A 17,804-nucleotide genomic window follows, 5' to 3' on the forward strand; every position below is an offset into this window, starting at 1 on the left:
GCCGCCTCCGATCCAGCCCTTAGCGCTGGCCGGAACTGTTTGTTCCGGCTACGCTGGGCTCGGGCGGCTGGGGGGACCCTCTTTCGCCGCTGCACGCGGCGGATCGCCGCGCTGCAGCGGCGATCAGGCAGCACACGTGGCTGGCAAAGTGCCGGCTGCGTGTGCTGCTTTTTATTTCATTAAAATCGGCCCAGCAGGGCCTGAGCGGCAGCCTCCGGCGGTGTTGGACGAGCTGAGCTCGTCCAGACCGCTCAGGTGGTTAATGATGAAAAGGCAGAGTGCGCTTCTGCTGACCAATTATAAGTATCCGCCCCTTTCTTGGTGAGCTTGGTGAGAGGTGCCACTACAGAGGAGAATCCCTTAATAAATCTTCTATAATAGTTAGCGAAGCCTATGAATCTCTGGAGTGCTTTCAACCCCAAGGGTTGTGGCCACTCCAGAACGGCAGAGACTTTTCCTGGATCCATGGAAAGACCAGAGGTAGAAATGATATACCCCAAAAATGGAACTTCAGACACTTCAAAAAGACATTTCTCTAACTTAGCATACAGGAAATGCTGCCTAAGTTTTCTCAAAACAAACTTTACATGTTCCCTATGTTTTGTCAAGTTAGGTGAGAAGATCAGTATATCATCCAAATATACCAGAACGAACTTCCCCAGGACTTCTCTGAACACCTCATTGATAAACTCCTGGAAAACGGCAGGGGCGTTAACACAACCCGAAGGGCATGACAAGGTACTCGTAGTGCCCGTCGGGCGTGTTAAACGCCAGCTTCCATTCGTCACCCTCCCTTATGCGTACCAGGTTGTAGGCCCCTCTCAAATCGAGTTTAGAGAAGATACTAGCATTAGTCACCTGGGAGAATAAATCATCAATCAGAGGGAGTGGGTAACGATTTTTTACGGTAATCTTATTCAATCCCTGATAATCAATACACGGCCGAAGGCCACCATCCTTTTTCTGGACAAAAAAGAACCCTGCTCCGGCCAGAGACTTAGAAGGACGGATAAACCCTTTGGCCAGGTTTTCTTTATTGTAATCCTGCATAGCAAGTTTTTCAGGACCGGAAAGGTTATACAAGTGACCCCCCTAGGGGGCATACAACCTGACCGTAACTCAATAGGACAGTCAAAACTTCGGTGTAGGGGAAGTTTGTCTGCAGACTTGGGACACATCTGCAAATTCTGCATATTGCTTAGGCACCTCTTCCACCTGAACCTTGGTGGCGCAAACAGCAACTGTCTCCATACAATGATGATGACAAAAGGAGGACCAGCTGGCCGGAACTCCAGTCAATCTGAAGAGAATGCTTTTGCAACCACGGCATCCCAAGGATCACAGTGGAGGTTGCCATTTGAAGCACAAAAAAACTTTAATTTTTCTTTATGTAATACCCCTACATGACACAACAGTACAGGGGTCTGAGAAAGAGGCTGTTTACACTGCAGGGGAGAATCATCCACAGCTGTCACCAAGATCTGTCTGTCTAATGGGATTAGGGGAATTCCCAATTTTTTAACAAAGTCATAGTCTATAAAATTGGCTGCAGAGGCTGAATCCACAAACGCCTGAGTGGACCGAACTTGACCCTCCCAGGTGATTAACAGATAATCGCTTACACCTCCCCTGTTCTGAGGTAATGCTGACTCGCCTAGGGTAGTACCTCTAACTAAACCTAGGCGGCAGCGTTTCCCGACATCTTAGGGCAGTTCTGTACTACATGACCCTTTCTGCACAGTATAAACAGTCTCTCTCTGTCCGTCTGCGATTTCTCTCTACCTCTGACAATTTGGAATGTCCGATTTGCATCGGTTCATCCAGAGGAGAAAGTGCCAGATAGACTCTAGCACCAGATCTCACAGAGTATTTCCCACGAGTCTGCCTCTGATAACGAATGCTTCGATCAATCTTTACCGCCAATGCAATCGCTTCATCGACAGTTTTAGGCTCAGGATGAGCTAACATCACATCAGAGACCGGGTCAGACAATCCCGTTAAAAAACAATCTAATAAAGCCCACTTTCTAAATTCTGCAGCATAGGTTCCCACCGTATTCGGTCCCTGTCTGAGGGATTTTAGCTTCCTTTCAGCAGTAACTGCGATATCTGGATCATCGTATATATAGCCATAGTCTTAAAAAATTCCTGGACTGAAGATAGTGCCTCATGTTCACTGAGAAGACTGTATGCCCATGTCTGTGAATCCCCTGATAATAAGGTTTTAATAAGGGTCACCCTCTGACTTTCTGTTGCTGATGAAATAGGTCTCATCTCAAAGTAAGAGAGACAACGATTTCTGAAATTCTGAAAGTCAGATTTGTGCCCTGAAAACTTTGCAGGGAGAGGCATTTTCAGATCAACAACAAGAGGGGACTGCACTGATGCGGTTGCTGGCTGGAGAGCTTGCACTACTCCAGACAGCTGGGTGATCTGTGTCTGTTGGGTATTGACCAGCATGGTTAAATTGTTTACTGCTGTGGTCAAGGCCCCAACTTGGCTGCACCAAGTGCGTCCATAGACATTTTGGTCTGCTGTTCTGTAACGATTGGTGTCAGCAAGTAACAGAATTCTGATTATTAGGTGATCTGCAGTATCACCTATAATGTAGATAGATACCTGATTATATGATGATCTGCAGAATCACCAATAATACAAGTATACAGACAGTTACTGTGATGGTGAAGTATAGTGCTTGGTGCAACAGTAGTACTGATAGGTTTAGCTATGCCACACCAGAGGAGCTGGTGGGCACCAACAGTACTGAACCCCTCACCAGAAACAAGGGCCCTCTGGTGAGATTAGAGTAGTCAGACTAAACGAGTTGGCAACAGACTGGCAGATACGGTACAAAGTCAGAAGACAAAGGCAAGAAGGTTATAACAGGCAGAGTCAGCAACTAGATTAGATGGGCAGAAGTGCAGAGTCACTGAGAGTAAGAATGGTCAGAATAAGCAAGAGTCATACACAGATAATACAATATTAAATAATGATTATGGCTATCAAAATCCTAACACTGTGTGAAATCCCCGGTTTCCTCCCGGATCAAAGCACACCAGATCTATCTAAGGTCTGAGCGCTAACACGAAGTATTCGCAACAGCAGACAAGTTGCGAGTGATTCCGAGAGGCTTAAGAAGCAGAGGAGACCCCTCCGGCACGCCCCTTCTCATCAACCAATGAGGAGCGCCGAGCGTCTCCTCTGACGTCAGCCGACCGGCCGGTCAGCTGACACGCCCCCTCCCCGCATAAAGGTCTCGTCTGTGCGCGCGTGACATTGCAACCCTATGTACTGCTGACAAACCCATCCTCAGCGTGCTAGACGCTTGAGCACCGGACAGACTGCTAGGCAAAGGGATAGAGGCAGCTGCGGTGGTATTGCTGTTCACCGCAGCTGTCACTTTTATGTTTGTTACAAGGTGCACTGTAATGTATAGGTGATGTGTTACTGGAGGTGTTTCATTCAGAGGGTGGATTTTGGGTTGATAACATAGTGGAAGTTGAGAGAGGCTGCTTGCTAGTGGATTTTTTTTTAATGATCTGTGCAAGGAGGGGGCTGCTGATTGGGGCAGAGGACATCTGGCTATCGATTCTTGGGGGGGGGGGGATATGTAAAGGGGGGTGTTAAACTGACTGGGGGGGGGGATCTGGGTAACTGAGGTGAGGAGGGACTTAATAATATGGCACATCTGGGCACCTGGGGGGCCATAACATACTGGGGGCACATTTGGCTATAATGGGGGGCAGCGCTAATCCTGGGGGTACATCTGGCTATAATGGGGTAATGCTGATCCCGGGGACACATCTGGCTATAAAGAGGGGCACTATTCCTGGGGATGCATCTGTCAATCTATTCTGGGGGTGGCAAACACAGGGGACACATCTGGCTATGCTGGGGGGGCAGATATTGGGGACACATCTGGCTATACTTGGGGGGGGTGATACTGGGGACACATCTGGATATCTATACTGGGTGGACATAAACTACTGGCAAAGATTTTATGTCAGTAGCACTTTTTATTTTTAAACGGGAATTGGTCAAAATTGAGAAATAATGCATTTTTTAAATTTTTTTCCACTTTTGACCATTAAAATGCATAGAGAAGAACCTTTTACTTGCGACCAAATATCCCCCAATAAAAGCTTAGTTTGTCTTGAAAAAAACAATATATAGATCATTTAAGTGGCACGAGTACAGATGAAGTTATTGCTGATTAAAAAGGAACACAGCTAAAGCGTCAAAACTGCTCTGGTCCATTAGGGGAAAACAAGGTCTGGATGCGAAGTTGTTAAAAGGAAATAAATATGACAGCTTCCATATACTTCTCACTCCAGCTGTCCTATAAAGAAATGTCTCTTAAATGCCATTTTTTAAGCATCTGCCAGCTGCTTTCCTATTGGAATGTCAGCTGTTGTCAGTTGGTATTCTAATATTCAGATGGACTAAACCTAACTGCTCCAGTACATATCAAGCCTACACCATGTATGGTGGTTTGATAGCTTATTTAAAGAGAAACCGTGACCAAGAATTGAAGTTCATCCCAATCAGTAGCTGATACCCCCTTTTACATGAGAAATCCATTCTTTTTCACAAACGGATCATCAGGGGGCTCTGTATGGCTGATATTGTGGTGAAACCCCTCCCACAAGAAACTTTGAGGACCATGGTACCCCTGGCAGTTTCCTGTCTGTGAACCTTGTTGCATTGTGGGAAATAGCTGTTTACAGCTGTTTCCAACTGCCAAAAAAGCAAGCAGCAGCTACATCACCTGCCAGCAGTAAAAATGTCACCATGTGATAAATGTCAAAATGTAAATAAGGGATTTAAAAGATTTTTCAATGGGCTAACACTGACTAAATCATTTATACATAATTATTGTAAAGATGAAGCACTTTTTTTTATTATTTTCACTGGAGTTCCTCTTTAAAGGCGTTTTTTTGATACAAAAAACTAAAACAGACACTTACCTGATGCTTCTATCAGCCCACTGTAGCTGTCATGTCCCGCGCCGTCATCCTCCAATCCTCCGTTCCCAGCCGCCGGTCCCAGTCTGAATAGTCCTTTAGCCAGACTGCGGATGCGCGGCCAAACGCGTGCTTGCATCTCTGGGAGCTTACTGTGCGCAGTAAGCTCCCTGAGACGCAGGCGCGCACTATTCGTCTTGTTAAGACGAATAATTGATCGGTGCCGGCGTGGGACATGACAGCTACAGGGGGCCGATAGAAGCCCTAGGTAAGTGTCTGGTTTTTTTTTTGCAATCCACAGAACCCAGGAAATGAAGAAAGAAGAGCACAGACTAGAGTAGGGGTGCCCACACTTTCGGCTCACGAGCCACTTTACAATTTGTTGAGTCCAGGGGATCTACCAACATTTAGGTAGCTAGGTATAGGTGAGTTCAGTATAGGTAAAATAGGTATAGGTGCCTTCAATATAGATAGCTAGTTGTAGGCGCCTTCAGTATAGGTAGCCAGGTATAGTGTAGTTAGGTGCCTTCAGTATATATAGCTAGGTGTAGGGGCCTTCTGTATAGGTAGTCAGGTATAGCAGTTAGGTGTAGTTGCCCTCAGTATATATAGCTACGTGTAGGGTCCTTCTGTATAAATAGCCAGGTATAGCAGTCAGGTAAGTTGCCCTCAGTATATATAGCTAGGTATAGGGGCCTTCTGTATATGTAGCCAAGTATAGTGTAGTTAGGTGTGGGTGCTTTCTGTATAGGTAGCCAGGTATAGTGTAGTTAGGTGTAGGGGCGTTCTGTATAGATAGCCAGGTATAACAGTTAGGTGTGGTTGCCTTCAGTATATATAGCTAGGTGTATATGTAGGTGCCTTCTGTATATGTAGCCAGGTATAGTGTAGTTAGGTGTAGGAGCGTTTTGTATAGGTAGCCAGGTATAGTGTAGTTAGGTATAGGGGCGTTCTATATAGGTAGCCAGGTATAGCAGTTAGGTGTAGTTGCCCTCAGTATATATAGCTAGGTGTAGGGGCCTTCTGTATATGTAGCCAAGCATAGTGTAGTTAGGTGTAGGGGCGTTCTGTATAGGTAGCCAGGTATAGTGTAGTTAGGTGTAGGGGCATTCTGTATAGATAGCCAGGTATATCAGTTAGGTGTGGTTGCCTTCAGTATATATAGCTAGGTGTATATGTAGGTGCCTTCTGTATATGTAGCCAGGTATAGTGTAGTTAGGTGTAGGAGCGTTTTGAATAAGTAGCCAGGTATAGTGTAGTTAGGTATAGGGGCCTTCTGTATAGGTAGCCAGGTATAGTGTAGTTAGGTGTAAGGGCGTTCTGTATAGGTAGCCAGGTACAGTGTAGTTAGGTGTAGAGGTCTGGGCCACTTACCTCCCTCCAGTTCCAGCGGCGGGCTCGTCCTGCTCTCCCCTCCTTCAGCCGTGGCTGGCTGGAGTGCATATCGGCGGCTGAAGGAACGCTCTGGCGGGTGAAGGGAGCAGGATGCAGTGTGTCCAGCGCCACCCTGGCTTCCTCCTCTCCAGCTGCACCGCTTCTCTCCTATTGGCCACCTCTCCTCGCCGCCTCTTCAGATTGGCCAGCGGCCAGCAGCAGAATCTGACAGCTGCCGGCCACAAAATTGAATGTGAGATGGCCAAATGGCTGCAATCTACCAAACAGGCGGTCGCGATCTACCGGTAGATCACGATAGACCTATTGGGCACCCATGGACTAGTGAGTCAATGACACAAAGCTCACGTCTTAAAAGACTAACACACCCTAACCTCTCACCTGAAAAGATATCAAAAAGCGATCACTAAGAAAATATCCTCTATCAAAGAAGATCGCGAAAGTTGGCACAACTCTGTGCAATTATTTCACACAGTTGACAGTGTCAAAAACTTAGTATAAATTCCTCAAAGCATGTATGTTAGAAGTTTGCCTGCTACTTTAGTGACAATGGCCCATGTACAATTAACTTTTTCTCCTGAGTTTTCTCCTAGGTAAAATTTTCACAACTTGTCATAAAATGCCTTTTAATAAGCCATCAGCAAGCAAGAAAAAAATAAGTTTGATAGTACTTTTTCACCAACTTTTGGGTACTTTTTTTCAATTGTAAAATGCTTAAAAGTTAGTTTTAAAAAAAAGATGAAAAATATCTAGCTAAGGGGAAAAAGTTAATTGCATATGGGCCAATGTTTCCTCTATACAGTCTTTCATTCAGTCTACAGCATTTAAGTATTATGTAATGCCTTTTAACCCATTAGCAGCTTCACCGCTTCAAACAAAATGTTTTGTTTGAAAGTTGCTGGTGCAGTGTGAGCCTCTGTCAGAATATCTTTTTTGGCTGCCTAGTGCAGCCAAACGAGTATGTGGCAGCAAGTAGAAATAATTACCTGTTTCGAATGGCTTCTTCTCTTCCTCCATCAGCAGCTCTGAACTTCTGGCAGGTCTTCTGGGTCCTAATCACGATATGACATGTGATCTGGATCCAGAAGACCATGTCAGCATTACAGTGCCACCAGGTGGTGGAAGAGGCATGATGGAAGAGACTCTTCCATCACCGGGTTGCACTGTAACACTGACCTGATCTGCTGTATTTCGTTCACGTCATATCATGTGACTGGAACCGCGATTATGTCGGGAGTACACCACCACTGCGCTGGAGGAAGAAAAATCCGATCCAGCTGTCTGGACAGGTATGTATGAAACGTCATTGCCACCACATGCTCTGCTAAACTTCCAGGCTGGGGAAAGTATACTTCCTCAGCGAAAGGAAAAAAAATTGGCCCTGCAGCCAAAAAGTAAAACTTTATTTGGCTGCTAAATGGTTAATGGATGTAGGAACAACCTAACACTATGGTTTGATTTTATAGGAATGAGTAAAGAAGACATCAAACCTCCTCCTTCACCTCCTCCAGACAACCTGCAACCAGCACCCTGGCCTTTTTGGACCCGCATTTTGCAAAATAGTCAACTGTATCTAAAAGAAGGAATCATCATGCCCTTTCTCAAAAAAACCTTCCATGGATCCAGACGCAATGAGCAGCTACAGACCGGTCTCCAACCTCCCTTTTTTTAGGTAAAGCTATTTAAAAAAAAGTGTCTATCTGAAACTTGAAGCCAGGCTCTCAGAAAACAACATATTTGACCCTCTACAATCTGGTTTCAAGAAACACCACAGCTATAAAACAGCCCTCATCCAAGTCTTCAAGTATCTTCTCATGTCAAGAAACAAGCCCCGTACACACGTTCAATCAATGTCCACCGACAGGAATCAGGACCCAATCCATCGGGTTGCATTGCAGGGCAGAGGCTGTGCAGATGTGCCACTCTCTTGCAAGCGAACAGCGAGTTCTGTTCTACGCAGGTAGGGGTGGAGGGAGCCAAAGAGGTGTCATGCGACAGGATGAGTGAGGAGAACAATGCTGTTAGCCATCACTCAGCTGTAGTGAACCACAAAGACGGATTGCTGGGCGAGCCATTGAGAGGGAACGGAGGCTGTTATGCACATGCTGCATTATCGACCGAGGCAGCCTTTATAACCCCCTCAACCGGGTTTCAGGCGGTGTGTATGTAGCTATGGAATGTTCCATCCTAATCCTGTTAGATCTCTGCAGCTTTTGATACAGCTGACTATGAAATCTTGCTCAACAGGTTGCAGAAATACTGTGGCGTCAATGGCTTAGTCCTCCAGTGGTTCAGTTGTTTCTTGAATGACAGAACACAGAGAGTGTCCTTAGGGCTGTTCACGGATTCTTCACTCACTCCACTGGCTACATGTAAAATGGAGAATACTCTCCAAGTTTGCTTATTCACTTTGAGTCCTATGGGAGAAAAGCACTTTACAAATGTCGCTATCACTTCTGCTCCCCCCTCCTTCACAGAAGACGTAAAGTACCTGAATTGTATTTCTTCTCACAGCTCCATGTGAGATGTCCTTTGTAGCTGTGTTGTACTTAGGATTAATTAAACAATTTTATGATGTAGCAAGGTTATTCAGCAAGGCTTAGCATTAAACTCACAAATTGTGGCAAAGAAGTAAATATTAAAAAAAGCACATTGAAATGCTGAGTCCCTAAGGTAACCATTTATGTTTTTTTTTTGTTTTGTTATTTTTACAAGGGTTTTATTTTGGGAACTAGGGGGAAGGGTGTTAGAAGGGGTTAATAAATATTGGACATTTTTAAAATGTACTTTAATTTTAGAAGATGGTGCTACACACTATTCTGTGTGGCCAGGAAGTGTTGGATCATTTTTTTACTATAACTTTTACTTTCATTTTTATGAATGAACATGGCTGCTGACTGAAGTCATGTTCATTCGTACTGTTAAGCTTGGGGGTGTAATCTCCACAGTCAGCATACAACACATAAGCTGACGTGAAGGAGGTACACACACCAGCACAAGGGATCAGGATATCCCCAGTTTAGTGGAGGAGAGGACTGACTCTAATAGGAGATTGTGGTGCACAGAGCCGGTGCAGATCTGAACAGCCACAAACACTTTCGTAATAACGTCTCAGCGCAAAGTAGCGCTGAGCGCATAAACCAGGACTGAGGAGATCAGGACAGGTAGACAGAATGAACGCTTGCTAGCTAGCGATTACTTAGCGACAGCAAGCGTCCAAAACCAGACAGACTGAAATGAGGCAGCCAATGCGTTGCGGCGATGGCGTGCCTCACAAAGACAGGACAGGAGAGACAGGAAATAGCAGGATCGAGATAGATGAACGTAACACAGATAAATATACAATAAGTATGTTTTCCTAGCGTATTACAATTACAGCTATCAATGAAACTATTTGTAAGGTCTGACTAACATATGTATATATCGGCAATGAACCGATATATGACATAAGCAGGAACGCTGACTAGGACTGGAGTAATACAGGGAACAGGACTCAGAAGGATTCGCTATCTCTTCGCAGAGATGAACGCAATCCACAAACAGTAACAGAACAGGATTCAGAAGGATTCGTTATCTCTTCGCAGAGATGAACGCAATCCACAAACAGGACCAGGAACAGGATAACTAGCTCAGCACGGGTGTTCACGATACGCGCAAACTACCAAAACGTGCTGGAAAACTGACTAACTGAACACAGGAAATGAACAGTTCGTGTACGTATATATCAGCAACACTGATATATCAACGTAACACGGATACAAGGAAAATAACAAAATGCGCAAGTATGCGTATATATTGGCGATGAACCAATATATGACACAAGACAAGCAAGTAACAACTTCTAGAACAAGAGCAGAACTAGGAGGACTCGCTGACCCCTTCGCAGGAGTCAGCGCAGTCCACACGGACCAGGAACGAGGTGGGGCACGAGCAGAGTAACAGATAGAGTCTGAGACTATGGTAGCCCATGAGACATTGCAGGAAGCAGTTCTTTATACTGAGGTCATCCAATGGGAGCAGACCTGCAGATTCCCACACAAGTGAATGGTAATTAATCACAGGCTGATAGCAGGAAAAGGCAGACAATGATATGCAGCCTGCAGGAAAGGGACTGCCCCTCCACTGCAGCAGACAATGTTTGTTTACACAAGAGCATGTCAAACTGTCATTAATTTCAGAGTGACTGCAGATGGAATCAGCAAACAGTTCAAGTGCAAACCAAACTATGCAAGAAAATGCATGTAATGACATCAGAACTGCTTGGGTTACAATACCACTGCAGCCAGCAATAAACGCTGCAGACATGATCATAACACGTACACAGGCATTTTGATTGGCTCAGGGAACACATGTTCCAATTCACCATTCACCCACGTGTAAGTCCCGCTGTTAAGGAGCAGCAAGACAGGACACACCTGAATGTTTGAGCAAGCGGGTGCCATAATTGTTTCTTCAAACAATTTCAGTTGTCTGGCTGCACTAGTGTCTGAATCACACGCATGATAAAAGCATCAGTCAGAGCAACTAATCTGTATGGGTGTTCAGGGTCTATGGCTAAAAGTATTAGAGGCAGAGGACCAAGAGGATAGCCAGGAAACTAGTATGGTTTAAAATGAAAAACAAAAAAAACAAAAACCGCCAGCCTCTATATTCCTTTCAGTTCAGGAGTCCTTTAATACCAACAAGTACCATATTTCTCACCCTCTCGTACCTCGCCCCCTAAAGAGAGGGAAAAAGTATTGCGTCTGATGGGTCGAACAATACATATTGTGGGCGGAGCAAGCTTTCCCCCGTGCAAAGAAACAGTGATCCCCCCAGCAGAGTGCAACAGCAGAAGAGCCCTCATCTCTCCAGCCGTCGCACTCCAAGTCCTCCCTGTCTTCTGTCCTTTCTTCTGTCTTGTATTGTCACTGTCACCCCTGCTTATTGACCCCAGTGCACGTGCGTCTCCAGGTCACAGTGTTAGAGAGTGTTGAGGGCTTTACTGCAGTTATACTCTGAAGGACCGTGGAAATAACTGTTCCCTTGCACAGGAGGGAACAACTGAGTGTGTGGAGGGATCTGACCCTGTCTGCCACTACTGTGGCCTGGGGGTACCAGTGTTAGGTAAGGAGGGGAAAAAGCTTTGGAGGAGATCTGGCGGCAGCTGCAGCTACTGTGCCCCGGGGAGCTGTTAGGTGGGGAGAAACTCTACAAGATACCCCTGCACCATGAAGATGGATTTTTTTTTCCTGGTTTTTGTCCTCTAAACCTAGGTGCGTCTTATGGTGGTGTATAGACAAGATAGAATATCAGTAGTATTGAGAAATGTGAGCCTATAAACAATTGTACTTTATTTATAACTAGTGACCTAAGCCCCTATAAAAAACGGGCTCTAGGTCTGTTGCCGCCCAGCCTCCTGGCCCCTGCATCCTGTCCCAACGGCTGTGTCAGCGCAGGACATGCGCAGTAGTGTAAAAGCACTGATACACGGACATGGGACGCAGGGACACTTGTAGATTTTTAGGTAGGATTTCGTACTTTATTTATAATTTTGAGGTCTACTTCTAAAATAAAAAAACAGCTTTGCATTTTTGCGGCACATATCCACGTGTTTTTTTACCCCTGCTTATAAAAGAAAGAAATGTAGCCACAAAACCGTGAAAAAAAAGGGTTTCATATTTGACAGAAGAAAGCATTGAGTGTGGAACCGATTGGTCAACGCTGACACAGGCATGGTGGTAACATTCCTACATTTTAAAAAAACATTCTACATGGCAAGGAAGAAAATGCACACACCAATGTTTACTCACCCCACTGCTTCTGAATAGAGGACAGATTTGCAAGTAACTGCTCATGATATTCACGTTCCAGCTGAATGAACCTCATTGCTTTCTCATCTGAGTAAGTTGTTAAAGAATTCAATTATGCATAAACCAAAAGACCAGCGACACTTGCAAGAGGCGCATATAAAAATGTCAAACAAAACATTAAGTTTCCCTTTGCAGCTTAAAATGCTTGTAGAGCAGCTAGTGACATGCACACTTGGGGCTGGTGCACACCTAAAAACGCTAGCGTAATTGCAAATGCTCAGCATTTTTAGAAGTGATTTTTCTAAGCGATTCTAGCCACTTCACAGCTTCAGTACAGTATATCTACTCCCCTGCAGGCTTCATTTAACTGCCCAGGGGAGTAAATATACGTACTCCAGCTGCTACCACTGCTGTATGCGCTCCAGCTTATTCGTGCGTTCGGTTATGTTGCAATCTGCCCGCCAGGAGATCAATGAATGGGAAAGCAATTCCTAATCATTGATCTAAGTCCCCGTAGCAATGATCAGCGCCTTTTATGAGAAGCTGCACGATCATTCTAATAAATAAAAGTTTCCCATCCTCAGTACACTTCCTGTAAGCATACATATTTCGCTTACAGGACGTATAAAAAAAAAAAAAAGACTGAGACCGTCTTGTGGCCAAATAGTTAAACTACATCTAAAAACATTTTTTTTTAAATGCAAAGACCTGTTTTTACATTTTAAATTAACCCCTTACCTCCCACACTCCCCAATAGTTACCAACATTTTTTTTTTTTTTGTAAAAAAAATAAATAAAATTTACAATTATAAAAAAATACATATATAGTTTTCTTAGGTACTGAACTTTTTTTTAATATGTATGTCAAGAAGGTATAATACTGTTACTTTCATAAATTATGGGCTTTTTATTAGTGATGGATGCAAAACTGAAAAAAATGCATCTTTATTTCCTAATAAAATATTGGCGCCAGACATTGTGATTGGGACATCATTCATATGGTGTAATAACCGGTACAAATGGGCAAATAAATTACGTGGATTTTAATTAGGGTAGCATGCATTATTTAAAAATTATAATGGCCGAAAACTGAAAGGATTTTTTTCGAATTTTTTTTATTAAAAAACAATTAAAATAAAATAATTCTTGGCATAATGTACCACCCAAAGTAAGCCTAATTAGTGATAAAAAAAAACACATTTAACACATTTCATTCTGATAAGTAGAGATAAAGTTATTGGCAAATGAATGGAAGGAGCTGAAAGGTGAAATTTGCTTGGATGCTGAAGAGGTAAAACCCCTCAGTTGTGAAGTGGCTAGGCATGTGCCTAACGATTTTCTAGTTATGCCTAGCGATTTATGGTGCATTTTGGTGTAGCAATTTTTTAATTTTTGTACAGTAGAGCTGGAAGTGAACACCTTTTGTAACAAAAAAACGCTTAGAAAATCACTCTGTTCTAGCACTTTTTAGAGCAATTTTCTCCTTTCCTATACTTAACATTGAGGTTGAATAGCCTCAAAAATGCAGCAGGACACGCGTTTGTGAAAAAAAAACACATCTCTCTGGAGTGATCCATCCCATTCAAATAAATTAGCCAAGCGCTTTTCAAAGCACTAGCGTTTTAAAAAGCATTCAGAAGCGCTCTAGGTGTGCACCAGCCCTAAGGGCCCTTTTCCACTAGCAAGCGCTTGTGTTTGCGCAAAAACGCTAGCGATTGCTTTTTTTTTTACCTATTTACTCTATGCGACTTGCGACTTTTTTAATGCTGCGATTGCTATTTTTACTGTTTGATGCTGCGTTTGTGATTTTTGAATCTTGCCATTTGATTGGTTGAAAGTTCATGTGTGTTTTAATGAAAAATAAGTGATGTAATGAAATATGAAATTACTTGTTATAATTGGTTATGAAAAAATATACACATGACCCTATAGCTTAACTACTAGCCGCTAGCATCGCCGATCGGCGTGATGTCCTGGTGCTCTGTTTTGCAGGAGAGCGCGCGCAGGCTGCGCATGCATCTCCTGCTTGGTGGGCAGAGCTGAGCTCCGCCTTCAGTCTCCAAGCAGCGATCTATGCTGGGAGACTGTTAGACGGTAAAACTGTTGTTTAATTACCCATACAGCGATGCGATCTTCAGCAGCGCTGTACTGGGGACAGCCGTGTGACACGGTTGTCCCCACCAGAGGCACAGAGGTAATCGGCTGTCATAGGCTGAAGCCTATGACAGCTGATCACGGGGATTGGCTGGTGGGGGGGAAGGAGGGAGGGGGGTGTATAATATATTTTTTAAAAAAGCATGTTTTTTATTAAAAACACACACACACACACAAACATAAATAAGCAAGCAAACATCTGGTGGGCGATCAGACCCCACCAACAGAGAACTCTGTTGGTGGGGAGGGAATCACATGTGTGCTGTGTCATGTGGCCCTGCAGCTTGGCCTTAAAGCTGCAGTGGCCAATGTAATGAAAAATGGCCTGGTCTTAAGGGGGGGGGGTTAACACTGCGGTCCTCAAGTTGTTAAAAAGATATTTAGTGAACCAAACCCATCGGTTGTGTCACATTTTAAGCCCTTTTTTTCAATATAGGACGATCAATAAACACAACATAACCTCCGAAGATGCCCTCCCAAAGTCCAATGTGCTTTTCCCTGTGCCCAGTTCACTATACATGTCTGCCAGGGAACACAAGGATGCAGCCTGGATCCAGTCCGAGCCAGTGGCAGATATTGACAGTTAATATATAGTGCACTGGGACAGCGGCTGTGCAACATCACAAGGCCGATTTCAGATTGATTGTCGCATGAAATTGATCAGGAATCGGCATGAGGTGTATGTGCAGGTGACATATTCTCTAATCAGATTTGATTAGTAAAAGATTTGTCTCTTGGTCTGACGATTATGGGCAGATTCAACAAAGAGACAAATCTCTCTGTAATTGAAACTGGTTAGAGAGAAATTTGTATCTTGGTTGAAGCTGCCTATAAACTAGAGGCCAATTACCGTCTAATTTCAGCGACCGCCACAACGCGCCCCCCTCCCCCAATGTAGAAATGTAACCCAAGATATTTGTGATATATTTGATTTTACCTGTGTATTAATGCAATTATATTTTAAAAAAAAATAAATAGTAAGATTTTTTTGAACAACTTTTTTTATTGTAAACATAACTTTGTTCCATAAGAAAAAAATTGTGTATTACAAATAAAGCACCAAAAATGAACATAACATAGTGCAAGGTAAATCTTTATATTTTCATAGATGGTACTAATTTACAAAAATACTTTAATAAAAGTATGCTACAACACACTATTTTTCTTGAAATATAATGGTGTAGATTTATCAAGCTGTGCTGCGAAATCAGCACAGCTTTATGACACTAGTGTGCGTTCAGAGCGCGCAATGCTGTGGTAGTGCATCTAGTGTGCACTGGTTACTAGCAGTTGCTCCTCGGAACTAACGACCACTCCCAGTGAACCAACCCTGTGCCCAGTCTGGTCAAATGGCTTTGTAGGACATGATCCATGTGCTTTCATTGGTCTAATAGGCTGCTTGTCACTTGACAGCCAGCCTAATGGGTCAATCAATCAAAGTACATGGATCATGTCCTACAAAACCACTTGACCAGACGGGACTCAGGGTGGGTTCACTGGAGTTGTCGTTAGTTCAGAGGAGTAACTGCTAGTAGATGCACTACCACAGCACAGCGCGCGCTGAACGCACACTAGTGTCAGCAGTTCAGCTTACTAAAGCTATACCATCACATATTGCACTTATACAAATTTCAAATACATTAACCACAAAATTAAAGTGCCAACTATTTCTCTTATACTTTGTACTCTTACTAATTACACTTTTGCAGTGTAAAAAAAGTGCTATTTTTTGTGTTGTAGACACAGTGCTAATGCTTTAAATTGCAAAAAAAAGTAACAAAAAAAACCTTAAAAACCCAACATTTTGGATATGGTAAACATATTGGACGTGCATTGTGAACACTAGATAATAATCAGGGATATACTAAAGACATAGGAAACCAAAAATTGCGAAAATACTTTTTCTTTTTAGTTTTCAAAAAAGTGCTGAATTTTGTATACAAAAACTTTAATCACGTAAAAAAGTGCATATCACTGGTTGACAAAGGCAACAACATCGATTTGTTTCGGGTTGATGACCCTTCTTCAGGCCTTTATATATATAGAATGAACATCTGCACAATTGAATTACACATTAAAAAGAAAAAGTATTTTTGCAATTTTTGGATCTAGATCTTGCTGTGGTGTCTGTGGTGCACCTACAGGGATTCATTTTGTCTTTTGGCTTCTCCCAAATATATTAACTACTGCACATTGTGAACACGTCTGTGGGTTTTGGCTGCCATGGTGAAGTGGATCACTAACCCAGTGCCAACATGAGAAACAGAAAGAGTACTGCATGGGAAACCAGTGGGCATGAACAGCATAAACATGCTCTATTCTGCACTGTTTCCACATGTAGTACAGTAAAGTTTCCACATGCTGACACCTGGATGGTGTTCCTCTTCTGTCCATTCTGGCTGTCTTTGTATTCTTCAGATCTCATATAGGCATGGATGGTGCTGGATTTTAGTAATCAGCCCCTCTGATGTAGACCACGCCATTGCTTCTTCTCCAGGGCTCAGCAGGAAGAGGAAGAGACTTCTGGGACAAAATAAATTGTTTTTGGGGAAAATCGATATGCGATTTTCATGCGTTCCTATCTTTTTCATTGATTCGCAATCGTGGCAAAAACAGCTCTGCGGCGCGATCACGCTTTTGTAAAAATAGCATCGCGCTAGTGGAAATAACCTACTGTGATTCCTATGTGATTTAGCAAACCCTAGCGATTTTAAAATCGCTAGCGATTTGCGATTTTACGATTCAGCAATCGCAAGCGCCTCTAGTGGAAAAGGGCCCTTACAGCCAACAGTCCAACTTTGGATAACTAAAAGATAATTTCAATCTAGCACAAAAAAACAAACAGAAAGAAAACAACTATTTTATAACGTGTTTTATAATGAATAGCAAAGATAAATGGAGTAGGAGTAAATAAAAAGTAGAAAAAAATTGAAAAAATATATCTTTTATCGACTAACGTTTCAGAATGCGAGACTTAAAAGATTTACAGGTCTATCAACTCTGGCTGCCAGGTCCCTAGTGGTTGTTGTTGGTCACTGGATGTACTGAATCGTATGTAAACTAGCTAATTAGTCAGATAGTGGGACAGTATTGCAATTATTCATTAGGGATATTCAATTAGATGCAAATATTTCAAAGTTGATGCAGGGTTATGCAAATTGTGTAATAAAATGTATGCAGCTTGAAAAGGGAGGAATTGAATCTCCCCAAGGTGGGATTTGATTGCTCCATGTTTAAACTGCATAAATTTGCATTCAAAATGTGCATAATATTGCACCAACTCAGAAACACTTGCATCTCACTGACCATCCCTACAGCTCATTAAAAGAAATAGTCATAACTGGTAGGTGGTCGTACCGTAACGACAATTCAATATGATCAAAGGACCTACATATGGATAACCGGCAAATATGTCCAAATGTGCTGTGTTGAAGAAAAGGAGTTCATGTGAGGAATCCAATAGACTGGACAGTAAGGGCTTGTTCACACCTACGGCATTTTTG

General features: G+C 43.1%; 1 protein-coding gene across 1 annotated transcript in view; it reads right to left on the bottom strand.

The window, feature by feature from the left end:
- Positions 1 to 17,804, bottom strand: part of CNST (consortin, connexin sorting protein) — a 233,628-nt gene that overhangs the window by 132,518 nt on the left and 83,306 nt on the right. The window contains exon 5 of the mRNA XM_068231951.1: positions 12,148 to 12,234. Coding sequence (XP_068088052.1) covers positions 12,148 to 12,234 — 87 coding nt within the window. The remainder of the gene's footprint in view (positions 1 to 12,147; positions 12,235 to 17,804) is intronic.

Source organism: Hyperolius riggenbachi, chromosome 4 (genome assembly GCF_040937935.1).
Source record: "Hyperolius riggenbachi isolate aHypRig1 chromosome 4, aHypRig1.pri, whole genome shotgun sequence".
NCBI lineage: Eukaryota > Metazoa > Chordata > Amphibia > Anura > Hyperoliidae > Hyperolius > Hyperolius riggenbachi.